This window comes from Chionomys nivalis, chromosome 8 (genome assembly GCF_950005125.1).
Source record: "Chionomys nivalis chromosome 8, mChiNiv1.1, whole genome shotgun sequence".
Classification (NCBI taxonomy): Eukaryota; Metazoa; Chordata; class Mammalia; order Rodentia; family Cricetidae; genus Chionomys; species Chionomys nivalis.
The window spans coordinates 54,917,813-54,933,280 of record NC_080093.1 but is presented as its reverse complement, the minus strand read 5'-3'; the positions used below and the strand labels follow the sequence as shown (position 1 = coordinate 54,933,280).

General features: G+C 54.2%; 1 protein-coding gene across 1 annotated transcript; it reads right to left on the bottom strand.

The window, feature by feature from the left end:
- Window positions 1-11,768, bottom strand: Ctsd (cathepsin D). Its single transcript, XM_057779170.1, has 9 exons — window positions 11,600-11,768; window positions 9,385-9,544; window positions 7,472-7,595; window positions 6,756-6,874; window positions 5,022-5,242; window positions 1,481-1,603; window positions 1,099-1,243; window positions 911-1,009; window positions 1-820 (listed from the first exon to the last, which is right to left on the bottom strand). Exons 1-9 carry the CDS (start codon window positions 11,665-11,667, stop codon window positions 653-655), a joined length of 1,227 nt encoding a protein of 408 aa, XP_057635153.1. The 5' UTR covers window positions 11,668-11,768; the 3' UTR covers window positions 1-652.
- Between the last annotated feature and the right edge of the window lie 3,700 nt (window positions 11,769-15,468).

The window sequence follows — 15,468 nt, the reverse complement described above, 5'->3', positions numbered from 1 at the left end:
GAGAAAGAGGCCCAAAACAACTGTATTTGTATACCAACTTTGGCTCCCAGCTGCTTAGCCCAAAACGAACACAGCAGAGGCTAGCCAAAACCAGTCAGCCATCCTTCCTCTGCCCCGGGCTACCGCATGCTTTCCAGGGTGGGTGGGGTCAGGCCCCAGGTAACACCCCAGGTTCATAGCTTTTGCTTCTGTCCTCTTGCTCCTTCCTGCTGGTCTTCAGGCCTCTGTCAGGCCAGGATACAGACAGTGGGGCAGTGGAGCCTGGTCATCCCCAGGCTGGGTGAGGGACCTGGGTCAGGTAAGGTTTCTAGGAGGGATCCTAAGACCCATTTGCCTACTTTGGAATGCCGCCCACCCACCCGTCCACAGAAAACGGAAGCAGGACAAGGCAAGCTACCAAACCAGTAGGTGCCTTTCAAGGCAGCCTGTATACTGGGTGGGCCTTGGCCTTCTTCAGACAGGCAGAGGATAGCATTCTGAACCCAGGGACAGAACCACAGAACAGCTGGACCAGTGCCAGCCAGGCCTCCCAAGGGCCCGGCAATGCCAGGCGAGTGTGAATGTGTGTGAGCGGGGCAGGTAGAAAGGTGGGGCTGGCTGGCTTCCTCTACTGGACTCTGATCCATTCCCCTGCCGGTGGGCAAGGGGCAAGCTAGAGTGTGGCAGCCTTGGCAAAGCCCACCCTATTGTTGTCTCTGTCAAACACAGTGTAGTAGGTGCCAATGAAGACATCACCCAGGATCCAGAGAGGCCCACTGGGAGGGGGTATGTCCATGCCCATGAAGCCACTCAGGCAGATCGTCTTTCCACCCTGCGACACCTGCAAGGCCAGAATGGTCACATGATCACATGGCTCCCACCTCACCCAAGGTATCCCAGATTCACACTGCCACCGCCCGCACCCACTCACCTTGAGTATGTACTTGTTTGGGGACAGTTCATAGTTTTTGCCTCCTAGCTTCAGGGTGACAGAGGGCAGGCTGGATACCTTCTCACAAGGAATCATGTACTGAGAGACACAAAGACAACACGTCCTGAGGGGCTGGCCTCTGGACCCCCCTCTGCCTGCCAGCCAGCCCACACAGGCCTGTGGCTTACCTCGCCCTGGATAAGAGGTACTGCTCCAATGGCCTTCTGCAGTTCCTTCACCTCGTCCACAGGCCCCACCAGAAGGGACGTCCCTGTGTCCACAATAGCCTCACAGCCTCCCTTGCACAGCGTCAGGCCATTGGCCACATCCAACCTATAGGGCAAGAGTCATCTGTCACTTCATCCTGACACAGTGAGTCTGGGGCACAGCTTGTCTAGTCCAGCCCTGGAGACACGTGTTTCTTTTCTGTCAGGACCAACCAACTCACACAGGACCCTGAATGGTCCAGGGTTACAAAATGAGAAGACTCAAATGGCAAAGTAGGGCCCCCAGCTTCCCACATGCCACCCCAACATAACATTCCCAACCCCAGCCACACCCATGACTCACTGGTCCATGTGCACCTGCCAGTAGGCCCTGCGGGTGACATTCAGGTAGGACAGCTCCCCCTCGTAGTACTTTGAGTCAATGCCACCAATCATCAGTTCCCCTCCAGGTTGCCCGCTGGGATCCCTGGGAAGAGAGGGATCAGTCAGTCTCCACTCACTAGCACAGGAGGGTCATCAGAGAGCCAGAGACAGGGGTTAAGAAACAGGGGCTGTGGAACAGAGCCAGGAAGAGGTTAAGTGGGGCAACCAAGGAGGGCCTCCCGGGGGAGAGACCTGGGGAGCTGTTGAGTATAGCTCAACAGCTCTGTGCCTAGACTTGAGTTTCTCTACTTTATAAAGCATCATCCTTAGCCTGTGTTATTCTTCTGAGTGTGAAGTAGCAGTAAGAATGACTCACATCTTACTTACACAAACAAATCCCCACCATCCAGCAGCACACCAGGAGAAACAAACTGATAAACAACAATTGAGACTATCAGATCCTAGCTCCAACAGACTCCAGCTTATCAGTCACACCAGATGGAAACCCCTCACCTGGGACTCCAAAGAGGCCACCCAAGGCTGAAATGCAGCAGGTATACCACGAGCCTGGTCCAGGAATACTATCATGGCAAAGGACCCCTGATTCTGTCCCCAGACTGTAGGCCCAAATAGATTCTCTTGCCTCTGAACTCAGTGTACTTCCAAAGTGACCCTGAAAAGGGCCCGCTGCCAAAACCTACAACTGGCATCTCTGTGATTCAGAAGACTTCTTATGCGGTTTTCCCTACATTCCTCCTGGTGTTTATATCAACTCTACCTCCAGCTTCTATGCAGCCTCTCTGGGCTCTGCAACCCCTGGGATGCTTTCTTAGCTGTTTTGTACCTGAACATACAGACAGTACTGTGTGAGCTGTTAGTATTTGTAATTAAGATCGAAATAAAAGTGGCTGGAGAGATGGCTCCGTGGTTAAGAGAGCTTACTGTTCTTGCAGAGGACTGAGTTTACTCCCCAGCACCCAAGTCAGGAAGTTCCCAAACAGCTGTAACTCAAGCAGCTGGGAATCCCAACACCCTCTTCTGGCCTCCACTGGCAACTGCACTCATGTGCAAATACTCCCACCCAGACACACAACAATCAAAGACCAGGAGTAAAAACCTGAGATCCCAGCTGCTGGCTATCAAGCAAAACTGGGATTACCAGTCAAACTGCAGTAAATAAAACCTATTTAGATTGTGAATTTATCGCTATTCAATAAATTCTAATACTGCAGAAAGACACAACATGTCCATCTACATTTCCAACACGATGCATTCACGGCGCCCTGCCTGCCTGGAGTACAGTCAGCTGAGGGCTCAGATCCTAAGCACAATTCATGTTTTCTGATGTGCTGCCCTGTTGAGCGTCCTTGATTCCACAGGGATGGGAAGATGCAGAGAAAAGAGGAAGGTGGAGCCCGTTCACCCCGGGGTGGGGTTTCCAGCCTAGTCTCACATACACTGTTGGGTACAGCTGGCCCTTCTCTGTAGGATTGCTGGCTGGGTGGCCAAAGCCAAGGCTAGAGTCAGGCTGGAGCTGAAGGCCAGGGATGCTCTCTGCCTGGCAAAACTCAAGGCAGGCTTCTAGGAAGCCAGAGCCATAGCTCTGAGAGGTTAAGCTGGCTCCATCCATGGCCGCAGCACTTGCTGTCAAGGAATTCTCCGCACCCACTCTCAGCTTCCCCTCCAAATCCTTCTCTTGACTCCCCACCTCTGTCTCATGGAAACGCCTGTTGCAATGCCCTCAAGTGGAACACAGGGAGTGTGGCATGTAGCTGCAGTATTGAATGTCAACAGTAAGTATGAGCTTGTCACCCCTAAGCTAAGGGGCAGAGGACTTTGAGTGTCATGCCTGGCCAGGGATCATCCTGGGGCACGATCACCTAAAACTGAAGGAAAACTTTCATTTCGGGATTTGCCATCCTGCCAGGCCTTCCTAACCGGGCTCTTTGCCTTCTTCAGGGCCTATGCTATACTTAGAAGCCCTGAGCCTCACCCTGCTCTCCTGCCCCAGACTCCACCCTGCCTGGCTTTTGCTTGTCATCACCTCTGAAATCCCAGATGGAAACATGATGGGCCCTGGCCCTGCCTCTCCCCTCCTCATCCAAGTTCCACCCACACACCTGGTCACAGAGCCACAGCCCCTCACTCTGCTGGTTTCACACCTGCTTGCTCAGCAGTCACAACTGTGGGTCACCAATCTGGGACCTGGCTGGCAGAGTAAGCGCCCTGGGGCCTAAGCTATAGCTACCACATCCTTTCCAACTTGCCGAGCCTGGGGGCTCCTCCTAGAAAACAGAGTCCAGCAAGAGAGGTTATCTTGAGATCCTATAGTTGAGCCTTGGGACTTACAGGAAGGTGGTATTTGAAGACCACTCGGTCATCGTGCGCCATGGGCCCGGGGAAAGGCCACTATTGAAAAGTAAAACAGAGGTCTCACGTCTGTGTGACCTGGTCAACATTTTCAGACAGTGTCTCTGCATGTAGTCCTAGAGCACATGATGCAGTCCTGGTTGTCCTCGAACTCACAGAGACCTCCAGCCCCTTTCTCTTGAGTGTGGGGATTAAAGGCATGTGCCACTAGGCCCAGCCTGGTCGACTTCTGGGCCCCCTCCTGCACTAGGGAAACAGAGCCCAGGGGTCCAATGACCCTGTCCATTTACCCATGCCCCTGCCTCTAACGAGTCACTTTGCTGAGCTGAGTAAGGGGCAAAAGTAGACAGAGAAGAGCAAAACTAGAAGATTCTAGGCTGGACAGTGCCAGTGACCCACAGTCAGGAGCTAGGGGTCAGGCCTGGAAACAGCATGGAGTGGCAGTGGGCATTTGGAGGTTACCCTAGCTGAGGCATGCAAGTCAGCCAGCCCAGAAAAAGGACGGTGTGGTCAACAGCAGCAGCTCAGAGCAGGAGGCCACCTACTTACACCCTGTCTACACCCAGGAGCTGAACCCAGCAAGCGAGGAGCCCCATGTACCCAGCTGTCCATCTTATCTGAAGTTCCTGAAGCAAGCTGTTGGACAGGCATGCAGGAGGGAAGAAACTGACGGTGGAGGGTCCTTGCAAGGTCGTGTATGTGGGTATCATTTGTACTGTAGGGAGATCTCTGCTAACAGGAAGGTCTGCCACTCTCAGTGTGTAACCAGAGCTCTCTGTCCTCCCTCCCCCACCCGTCACTTCGGCCTCTGCCCCAGCGAAGGCTCCAGAGTTGTGTCACATATCAGGGCTCATACCCATGTCTCTCCTAGCAACCAGAAGACCAAGCAGAGACCACATCTGCTCTCACCAGTCTCAGGACTCTAGTCATAGGAGGACGACCCCAACAGCCAAGACTCTGACCAGGCCACCAGCATCTCCTGGCAGAAGCCCCTGGCATATGGCCTCTCCCAGGCAGATAATAGTAACTCCTGCCTGCCAGACACCCTCAGGTCTGATGTCATGACCAAGCCCGCAGCAGAGTTCCAGCTATATCCCTCCCCCTGGAGCTGAGCCCAGGGGAAGGTGAGAACCACGCCTCGCCTGCTGCACCTGTTCAGGTAGAAGGAGAAGATGTTCTTGTCCACCAGCTTCTGTTGCATCAGATTGTCAAAGACTGGAAGCACATTGTTGACAGAGATACGAGGGTATGCCATGCCCAAGATGCCATCAAACTTGGCTGCGATGAATGTGATTCCAGGCTGCTTGGTGGCTTCCCCAAAGATCTGTTTCTCCACCTTGAGACCTCCTGGTTGCTCGGACTTACATGGCACCTGCAGGCCAGAATACATGCTTCAGCTGACATTCCCTCTCAGGACAGCCAAAAAAGTAGAGAGGGCAGACAGAATGGCTGAATACTGGCACACAACTGGAGACAAGGACATGGAATCAACAAAACAAAACAAAACAAAACAAAAAGCTATAGCTCTCTGAGGGACTTACGAGGTCTTTGTGCTAGGCAGAGATGAGAAGAGGGGGCAGAGAGACAGAGACATACCATTTCAGCTCTCACCTCGCCAACACCCCTCCATGTCTATATCCACCAGGCAGGGTTGTATTTGCCTTGGACTTGGGGATAAGCCACTGAGCCTGCAGCCTGAGCAGCTGGGTAAGCCACAGCAACTGCCACCCCGAAGCCACACTCCCATCTGCCCACCCCACCAAGCTGAGGCTGCAGACAGAACTAGATCAGGAAATGGAAAGAGTTGCTGCTGAGGACATGTCAGAAGGATGCAATGCGGGCGGTTGGGCGGTCGACATCCTGTGTGCTGAGGGGCCCCTGAGAAATATCACAAGGAGCCCTCTACATCCGGGGAAAGGGCAGAGCTCTGATCTCATAGGTACAAGGTGTCGCTCTCCAGACAAAGGCTAGGTGAACAGAATGCCGGCTGGACTCTCAGCCCCAAAAGGGCCCAGTTGGGATTTGAAGTTTCCTGCCCTCTGACCCCTACAACCCTGCTGTCCTGATGCTAACTCATGAGTGGTGAACAGCCTCTCCTCGAGGAAGAAGACTTGGCCTATAAGATCCCCCTACAAACAGACAAAGAGCCCATCCCAGACACACTCTCTCCTGGCTCCTTCACAGCATTCGTTCTGGCTTGGACAGGGTTTTCCAACCCATCTCAGCCTCGAGAAGTTTCAGGGACCCTTTCTATCTCCAGGCCTGGCCCCTCGGCCTAGACCTTCTGGTGGCTGCCAGGCAGTGGTGGCACATGCCTTTAATCCCACCACTTGGGAGGCAGAGGCAGGTGGAACTCTCTGAATTTGAGACCAGCTTGGTCTACAGAGCAAGTTCTAGGACAGCCAGGACTACAAAGAGAAACCCTGCCTTGAAAAACAAAAAATAAACAAAAAGACTAAAGCATCCAGAATAGTCCTCCTCAGCCAGAGCCCCCAACCCCAGTAACAAGCAGCAGATTTGCCCACGGCCTGCTGGTCAGGCCAGGGTTTGTCGGCAGCTGCTCAGGGGTTGGAAGTCCTCACTAGCCAACGCTGCACACCCCAGCTCTGTCTCTCCCACTCACTCCTGGCTGTCCCTCCAGTTTACACATAATAAGGCTGCCCACTCCCATGTCCTGCCCATTTCCTTTCCAAGCATGCTGGGCCCTCTTGCCCCAGGGCCTTTCTCAAGTGGCATCCTAATCTTGCAGGTCTGCCTCTGTTCCCTACCACCCAGTACTGCCACCTAAATTCAGCAGCCCTCTTTCCTCAGCTGGAGGTGCTCTCAAGATGAACCCCTTGCCACAACAGGGCCTCTGGGGTCTGGGACAGGCCGCAGGAACTCACCGACACAGTATCCTGGCTCAGGTACCCTGAGAGGCTACCTGAGCCGTAGTGGATGTCAAAGGAGGTGCCGTTCTTCACAAAGGTGCTGGATTTGCCACTGTTGTATTTGTGGTGAATCCCTGCGGGGGGGGGGGGGGGGCAGGGCCGTTAGTCTGCGTGCCACCACCATAGTCTCTGGCCTCCCTGGGGTGCTGTGGGGCCAGCAGCCTCGGCTACTTTTCCAACTTGGCCTCTGACCATGACCTATGCCTACATACTGAAGACCCCGTAGGCCATGGGCTGTGATCTTGGCCTTACAGGTGGCCCAGCACTCAGCTTGCTCCATCCTTGACCAGACCGGGTAAGTGGGTACCTCAGGGCCAAGCTGGAGAGCAGGGGCTGTTGGATGTGGTGGACAGGTGGAAAAACATTGCCCAGGAGGTGATCTGGATCTTGGTATCTGCAAATCTCAAGCCCAACCCGCCTCCCATAGCCTCCCATAAAGGTTGGACTTCAAAGAGACGGGGCTGGAATCCCAGCTCTCCGGAGAAATGGAAGCCAATACCAGTTGCTCAGGGGCCGTCACAATAGGGCCTCTGTCATCCTGGTTGTTCCAAAGGCCACTGAGTATGGCGGATAGTATAAGACAGCAGAGCCAGGCACCTTAGGGCATGCCTTTAGTCTTTCCTCTAGATCCTTGGCGGGGTGCTGGGACAGAGGACCTCAGGGAGACTCACAGCAGGCTATGTCCAGCAGCTTGCAATGAATAGAGGGGACCCACAGGTTAGAGGAGCCGGTATCAAAGACGACTGTGAAACACTGTGGGGGGGTCCCGATGCCGATCTCGCCATAGTACTGGGCCTAGGGGAGAAACAATGTTCATAAGCGTGAGGAGAGATTACCTGAGAGGGTTTCTGGCTGTCTAGGAAACCAAGCCTAAAAGGCCAGGCTGAGGGAGGGAGCACCCTGGGGTGCAGGCCTCGGCTAGCACATCTATCTCAACCTACTGGACCCTGAGGGGAGGGAGATTAACAAAGAATAGATTCTAGAAGGGTGGACCTGAGACCCCAGTACTGAACTCCAAAAATCTGGGTCCCTTTACCTAATGTGACACTAATGGTCAGGCAGGCTTGGCCCTCCACAAGCCCAGTGATGCCTAAGACCAGCCAGGAGGACCCTTCTGCTGTTTGAGAGGCCTTAGTACTGAGACTGTCCTGTGGAATCAATGGTGAGATGGGTACCCTTGAAGGCAGTAGTACTGGCCTCAATTTGGTCACTGCTTCATAGAGAAGTCTGGCCTTAGTTTCCCATTTATTTAGAGACAGCAGGGACCTCCAGGGCTGCCAACTCCAGGGACTAGGCAGACACAAGAGTTTCCAAATCCCTCTAGGGAAAAACTAGCTGTTAACTACTGGCTATGGGTCACCCATACTCTGTCTGCCCCAGAAGAGGCCTGAGCCACTGGTGTATATAAGGCCCAGGGTCCAATTCCACTTAACTCCAGGTAGCATCAGAAAAACCAAGAGAAGTAACTGGGAAAAGAGCATTGCTTAGCAAACTGTACTTTGTGCGCATGCGTGTGTGTATATAGGAACTAGCCAGCTGGACCTAGACACACAGACCTTCCACCTTCCTCATGCTTCCTGTCACTGCCACAGCTGGGGACAGACAAGACAGAGGGTACTGCCAATTCGGCCCAGTGGGCCACAAAGCCCAGGGCTGCACAGCCACCCTGGGCTTATACAATTTGGAGGCAGGGGCCTAAGAAATGCCAGGTTCTGGCCCAGAGCCTTCCATAGAGCTGGGACTTGCAGAATGTTTTCCCTCAGAGCTTGTTTTCCCTTCAGAGACAGTGGGCTGCTGAGCCAGATCTGTAATCTCAACTGCTCAGAAGGCCAAGATAAGAGATTCCAAGTTCAAGGCTAGCTTGGGCAATTATCTCAAAATACAAGAGAGGCGGGTACAGAGGGCAGTGGCAGAGCAATTGCCCACCACGTACAAGGCCCTAATCAGTTCAATTCCCAGAAAGGGGGTGGGGCCTAAAAAAAAGCAAGAAGGAGGTAGATCCTGGGGAGGATGACAAAGTGATGGTACTGGGACCGGATCAGCCTAGGCCTGGGACACACACACACAGGCTCCAACAAGTTACAACTAAATAGGTCCAGTAACTGCCCCCAGCCCTAGGGCAGGCTCAGGCCAGACTGGGTTTAGCACCACGGGATGGTTCTGAGAGTTCTGAGCTAGAAAGTCAGCTCTGAACCTAAAAGTCAATGTTCGAGACTTAATGTGGGGTTGGGGAGGGCATGATTGGGGATGTAGCTCAATGACCAAGCACTGGCCCATCCTGCATGGGGACCTAGGCTCAGGCCTAGTACCACACACAAAACAAAGGAAACCGCTCAAGACCCAGGAAGAACCTTCTGCAAGAACCAAGCAAGGCCACCCTAACCTACCCTTTAGTCTGAGCAGGCCCCTGTCAAGGTGGGAGGAGCGAGGGTTGCAGGGTGGCAGGAATGAAGAGCTGTCGGGCAAGGAATGGCATGGCTAAACCTGCAAGCCCGCCTCTCCGACTAAGTGCTCTGATCCCCGGGAGCTAGTCCCTTCCACATTCACCCCTCAAAGCAAGCCCCCCAAATATAATCCCACTCACATCCAGGTAGTTTTTGAGTATCTCTGACACTGGTTCCTTGGTCTCAGCAGGTGACTCCATGGAGTACTTGGTTATGGGACCCTTAAGGATCAGGTCTTCCACAGAGCCGCCCACCTCCGTCATAGCCCGACGGAGAGATGTGAACTTGTGCAGGGGGATTCTGTCAAGATGGGACAGGAGTGTGTTAGGGCACAACTTTGACTGCTGTTCTTCCACCTCTCACCCAAGGATACTCCGGGTAGGCTAGGGCAGGCCTCTTAGTCCAGAATGACTCCCCACCACCATGTTCCTCAGTGCTTCTAGCAAACTATGTCCACTGAGATGACACCGTGTATCTCAAACTGACCACGACATTTAACAAACGCCTGCCCCAAAGCCACAGGCCCAGTGGGCCACCCCATCACCATCACAGACTCCTCAGTTCACCATCACAGAAGGCTCCAGCCTGCCCCAATCCCCACATTCAAGCACAGGCTAGTGTGCCCAGCCCTTCCCTTCACCAACCACATCCCCGTCAGGTGGTTCTCACTTCAGAGGCAAAACAACACACATACTGGTCCCCAGTCCTCTCTGTCAGCCTACTCTAGTCTTTCCTGGGTTAGTGGCTAGTGGGTTGTGTTTAGGGTGTAGTCAGGCACTTGTGCCCTGTGCCCTGGAGAACCCAACCCTGCAGGAGGAGAAGGCGGTGGCACGGCTGCATCCAAAGCAAGGTGCACACAGGGCTCCAGGACTAAACCACCGAACTTGGTGGCCCTTAGTGACATCTGTTGCCACATGAACTCTACAGAGATGTGCCCCTTACCCCAGGCTTGCAGTGACAGTATCATCCTGACCTCCCTGGGGGGTTCTTTCCCTAACCATGCAGGAGCTTGCTAACTGGCCCTGGTACCCTTCATAAAGCCCAGCACCCTAACCCAGGTACACCTACATGTCCTACCACCACACAGACTCGTGGTCCACACATGTTTCTGTAGCCCTGCTGCAGCCCAATAACAGGGAATTCTCCCATTAGACAGCAGAGTGAGGTGTCCTGACCCGTCCTCCAGGTCACCTCTCCACCCCTAGTTTGCTCCTGCTCCCAAGGAGAGCTGGCTTGAGTCCGCAATTACTTGGTGAACCTTCCCTGCCCGGGGAATTTGTATTCAAGGTCACAGCTGGCCTTTCCTGGCACACTGAGGGAGTGCTCTGGAGAGATAGGAGGAGTCTTGCCTAAGAGTGGTGGACCGGAAGAGCCAGGCTTCTGGCCTGGGAGTGGGTGGGGGGCACACATCCTGCAGAGGCCAAGAAACATGCCAACAGCCCAAGGTCCCGAGGATCATAAGATGGCTTTGATTCTGGTGCCTAGTCCCTGGGAGTCGGGAGTTCCCTTCACTGGCACTGCCACCTCTCCTCGGAGAAGACCGGCCTGAGGGTAGGGAGGGCAAGGCCAGGGCAGGATCAAGCCCAGGCCACTCCCTACAATGGCTCCACTGAGGCTACCCACCCCCAGCTAGCAGCCTACAGGCTGTACTTCTTCCCACCCAGCCCTGGTGCCCAGCCGGCTGAGCCAGCTCTGCCCCAGCAGCCTGTGGCCTCATCCACCTGCCACAATTGGACTCCATCACAGAGTGGGAAGACACTGGCTACCACAAAGACCCCATCTAGCACAAAGGCTGAGTCCAAAGGCCTGAGAGGCACCTTATGGGACTGACCTCAGACCCAAGGTATCTGAACTGAGCCACTCCATACCTCCCCTCTCTGGGGACTTGTGCGACTCAGGAGGGAAGAGGAGAGATTCACCACCCAGGACCAGTAGGAACATTTTTGAGTAAACTTCTGCTCAGTAAACACCAGTGCACAGCTGTCAAACAGGGTCCCTTAAAAGGAAAGCCCTGCCCAGGTTCTGGGGGACACGAGCAGACTGGGTATTCCGACTTCCACAGCTGAGTTGGTAGTCACCACAATCCCACCCATGGTGGAGCACTGCTCCTCGGAAAACCCCGTGCTGGGGAGGTTAGAGCTAAACTCATTTGTGGCCACCCTACTGTCTCCTCTCGTGTGACCACAGGAGTAAAGGGGGACCCAGGAGACCCCTACATTCTGAGTCTCTCGCCCCACAGTCTGCAGGGCTTTGTGGAAGGCCGGGCTGAGAGCACAGGTGCATCCCAGGACCCGCTGGAGCACACGCGACTCCGGAGGACGGACCCCACATTACCGGAACAGGCCGGGTCCTCACCTGATGAGCGCGGAGGCGGAGGCGGCCAGAAGGCCGAGGGCGAGCAGCAAGAAGCCGGGGGTCTGCATGGTAGCGGCGGCCCGGCAAGAGCGAAGCTGTATGATAAAGGTCGCGCGCTTATAGCCGGGATGACGCCGCAGTCCCGTGAAGTCAGCTGACCGCTTGTTTGCCCCCGAACCGGTCACGTGGGACGCGGGCGCGGGGCGGGACGACCCGGGAACCGCCTACAACACCTCCCGAGCGCAGGCGTGCCGCTGCTCCAGGCTTGCGTACTGCCGATCTGGAGCGCGCCCGCAGACTTTCCCGGGACCAGAGAATTCCTGGATGCGGATCACGTGGGAAAAGGAAGACCGCGCCCGTCCTAGTCCCGGAAGCGTCCGTGGGAGGGAGCCCCTCCCTCTTTGCTGTCCCTTCCCCTGTCTTCTTGCAGAACTGAGATTCTCATTAGCTAGATGATGGGCCCTGACCCTCTGCTGGACACCAGCTCAAACCCAAGCCTCTTCCCTCCTGTGTTCTTTCTTTCCCTGGAGCCTTTCTGGACCCGCATCCTCCGTTCTCTTTAAAGGTCCACTGCCTACTCACTTCCCCAGAGCGATGCCCCTCTTCCTCGGGCTAGAAGACCTAGCATGCAGATCCAGAATGTAGCACTGTCCTGGGACCATGCATCTAGTGATATAAGGGTCCCAGATCTGTGAGTTTGCAGAGAAGGCAGGTGAAGGGAGTGCACAGGGAGAAGAGGCCAGGATTGTGATTACACTTTGGGTCTTCACGAACTCACTCTTTAACGCCCTGCTTGGTGTCAGCAACTGAATTAGGTGCTGTTGGAGAGAGCCGGGGTCCATCTCTCCATCATGGGGAGTTCACAGCCTGGAGAGGCATTTAAGGAGAATGTCCTCTCTGAGAGGTAATGTCCAAGCAAGGACGGGAACACTGAGGACCTTGGCAAGGGTCTGATCCAAGGAGCTCTTTCGGGCATGCTCTGCCGGTACAGTTCATATGTTCCACGCTATGAGCTGTTCCGGTTCCCGGTTCAGGGCTGCAATTCTCATCGGTTCCGGCACCAAGTTGGGCACTTGACTTCTGTCAAGGTTCCCCACTCAGGGTCAGTGTTACGGCCACAGTGTGTGAGCGCAGCCTGGACCCTGCCTCCACAGTCAGCACTCCAAACATTACCTAACCTTGGATGTGAGGCAAGAGCTTAAGGCAGCTATCTCTGGGTCTAAGACCATCCTCTGGTATCCAAGAGACTGGACCTGGCCTGAACTTGTCACTTGCTTTCTAGGATGCTATCTAGAGATAATTGCAGGACCATGGGTGGGCAAGGTAAACGGTCCTCTGGGGCACCATGCTGGGGCCCCTAGCCCTGCCCCAAATAGTGCTGCAGGGTGCTCAGGTCCAATATAGACGTCTATGAAATTACCAGACTGCTGAAGGGAACGGACAGTGTGTGTCAGCATGACTAGAGGCAGGGCACAGCAGTCAGTTGTGCTCACGTGTGCGGCGGACCCAAACACCAGGCCAGAGCAGCTGCGGTCAGTAGGGATACAGGCCTTATCTGGTGCACAGCCTGAGGGGAATGAGGAGGCAGGTAGGAAGTCAGCCTAGATACCCAGCCTGTGCAGCTACGGGGTAAAGTGTCGATAGGGTCACCCCCACCCCACACCCTCTGCAGTTCATTCTCTGCAAGGAGTACTAGCTGCCTCTGACCCTGGGTTTTCCCATACCTGGTACATGGTAGGAGTCCTGCAGTCTCTGTGCGTGAATCTGTATGCACCTGCTCCTACAGTTGCTAGCCCATAAGACCTGGGAGGCTCAAAGGTGGAGGCTGAGGTGTGTGTCTTCTGATCTCTTAACTGACAGAGCTCAGGGATGGGCCACAGCTTCTAGAACTCCTGAGTTCCCCCACCCGTCCCGATACTAGAGTACCCCCTCCTGCTCTGCCTGTCTCAGGCTCCCAGGCTCTCTGGGCTTGTGAGGCTGACTGGAACCCTCTTTGAGCCAGGCTTGCCTTTGGTACTCCCCAGTCAGCGAAGGAAGAGGATCAACGTGTTCAGCCCCTGACGTTCTGAATTTCGTCATCCACCTTTGGTTTGGAGATACACTTAGCAAGGCCCGTGGCACTTGCCTCCTGTATCTGGTGGATTTAGACCCTTTGTTTATGACAGCGCACAGGGATTCCTAGGAGCTCCAGGTGCACCAGGCTGGAGGAGTTGCATTCAGTGGGGACATGGGTCTTATCTGTTGCATGGTGTGAGTGGAATGAAGATGCATTTGGGAAAGCCAGCCTAGATATCCAACCTGTGCAGCTACAACACATGGAGCTCCCTCTAGAAAGGGAAGTGGCCCTGGGTCCTCCCTAAAGGCTGGGCCCTCAGGTTGGGGACCTCTCTAGCATCTTCCCCACCCCAGGCCTCTCCTGTCCATTTGACAAAGGGTCCAGTGTAAATGGAGACAGCTTATTCATTTCCCGGCCACCCATACCCGAACAATCACACAAAAACTATATTAATTGGCCGGGCGGTGGTGGCGCACACCTTTAATCCCAGCACTTGGGAGGCAGAGGTAGGCGGATCTCTGTGAGTTCGAGACCAGCCTGGTCTACAAGAGCTAGTTCCAGGACAGGCTCCAAAGCCACAGAGAAACCCTATCTCAAAAAACCAAAAAAAAAAAAAAAAAAACTATATTAATTACAACACTGTTTGGTCAATGGCTCAGACATATTTTTAGCTAGCTCTTACGTCTTAATCCATTTTTTAAATTTTATATTTTACCATGAGGCTGTGGCTTCCCAGTAATGTTCTGGCATCTTTCTCCTTGGGCAGCTACATGGCATCTGCCTGACTGTGCCTTCTTTCTCCCTGCATTCAGTTTAGTTTTCCTGCCTACTTGTATTCTGCCCTGCCATAGGCCAAAGGACCATCTTCATTAACCAATGGTAATAAAACATATTCATAGCATACAGAGGGGAATCACACATCAGTCCAGCAATGAGAGAAGAAAGGCCAGAAAGGGGAGCGGACCTGCTCAGCAACCTCTATGTAACTCTTCCTCCTTGTGGAGATTTTCACTGCTTAGAGACCATCCCCAGACTTGGCTCTGAGGTGAGACAGCCCAGGCTCAGGTGATCAGAAGCTACTTTCCTGGACTTGCACTTCGCAGCCTGCCAGGGGCCACTCTATGCCTCATGGGTCAGGCCCTCCCAGTACTGGTGCATTTGTCTTGAGTTCCCATGACTACTAAATGCCAACTGCATGCCAGACTCTGCCCTGGATGTCCGGAAAAGGGAACAATGCAGAAAGTCCTGCCTTCCTGGAGTCTATATGTCAGGTGAGGAGAGACAGAATAGGAACCAGGCAGTTTGTGCAGACCTCGAAAGCTGGCACAGAAATGGGGTACAGGAAGTCACGGGGGTATTGCAATCACAGGGCCCTCATTTGAGCAGCTCTAAGGAGGTGAACAAGAGCCAAGGACACTGGAAAGTAAAGAGGCCAGGAGGTAGCTCGAGTCTTGGTCTATTAGGAGAGAAGAGAAAGAGACGGGGGAGGAGTAGACAGGGACACTGGGTGCTCAGGAGAGGATGAAGGCAACTGAGAGATGCAGCAGCTGTCCAGGAAAAAGGAAGCAGTACATCATCCTCATTCAGGGCTTCATCCCAATCAGAGTGGGTGAAGCTAAAGGCTGGGTGTGCAAAACCTGTGCACAGAAGCGATCTAAAGATCAAACCCCGGAGCTTCCCAACAATACGAGGCTAAAATGAGGGGACACAGCAAAGGAGACCAAACAGTACTCATCTGGAGGCAGAGGCCAAGAGAGAGGAGTGCCTGGGAGCCCCGAAGAAAGTGTCTTATGGGAGGAGTGGCCACGAGGTT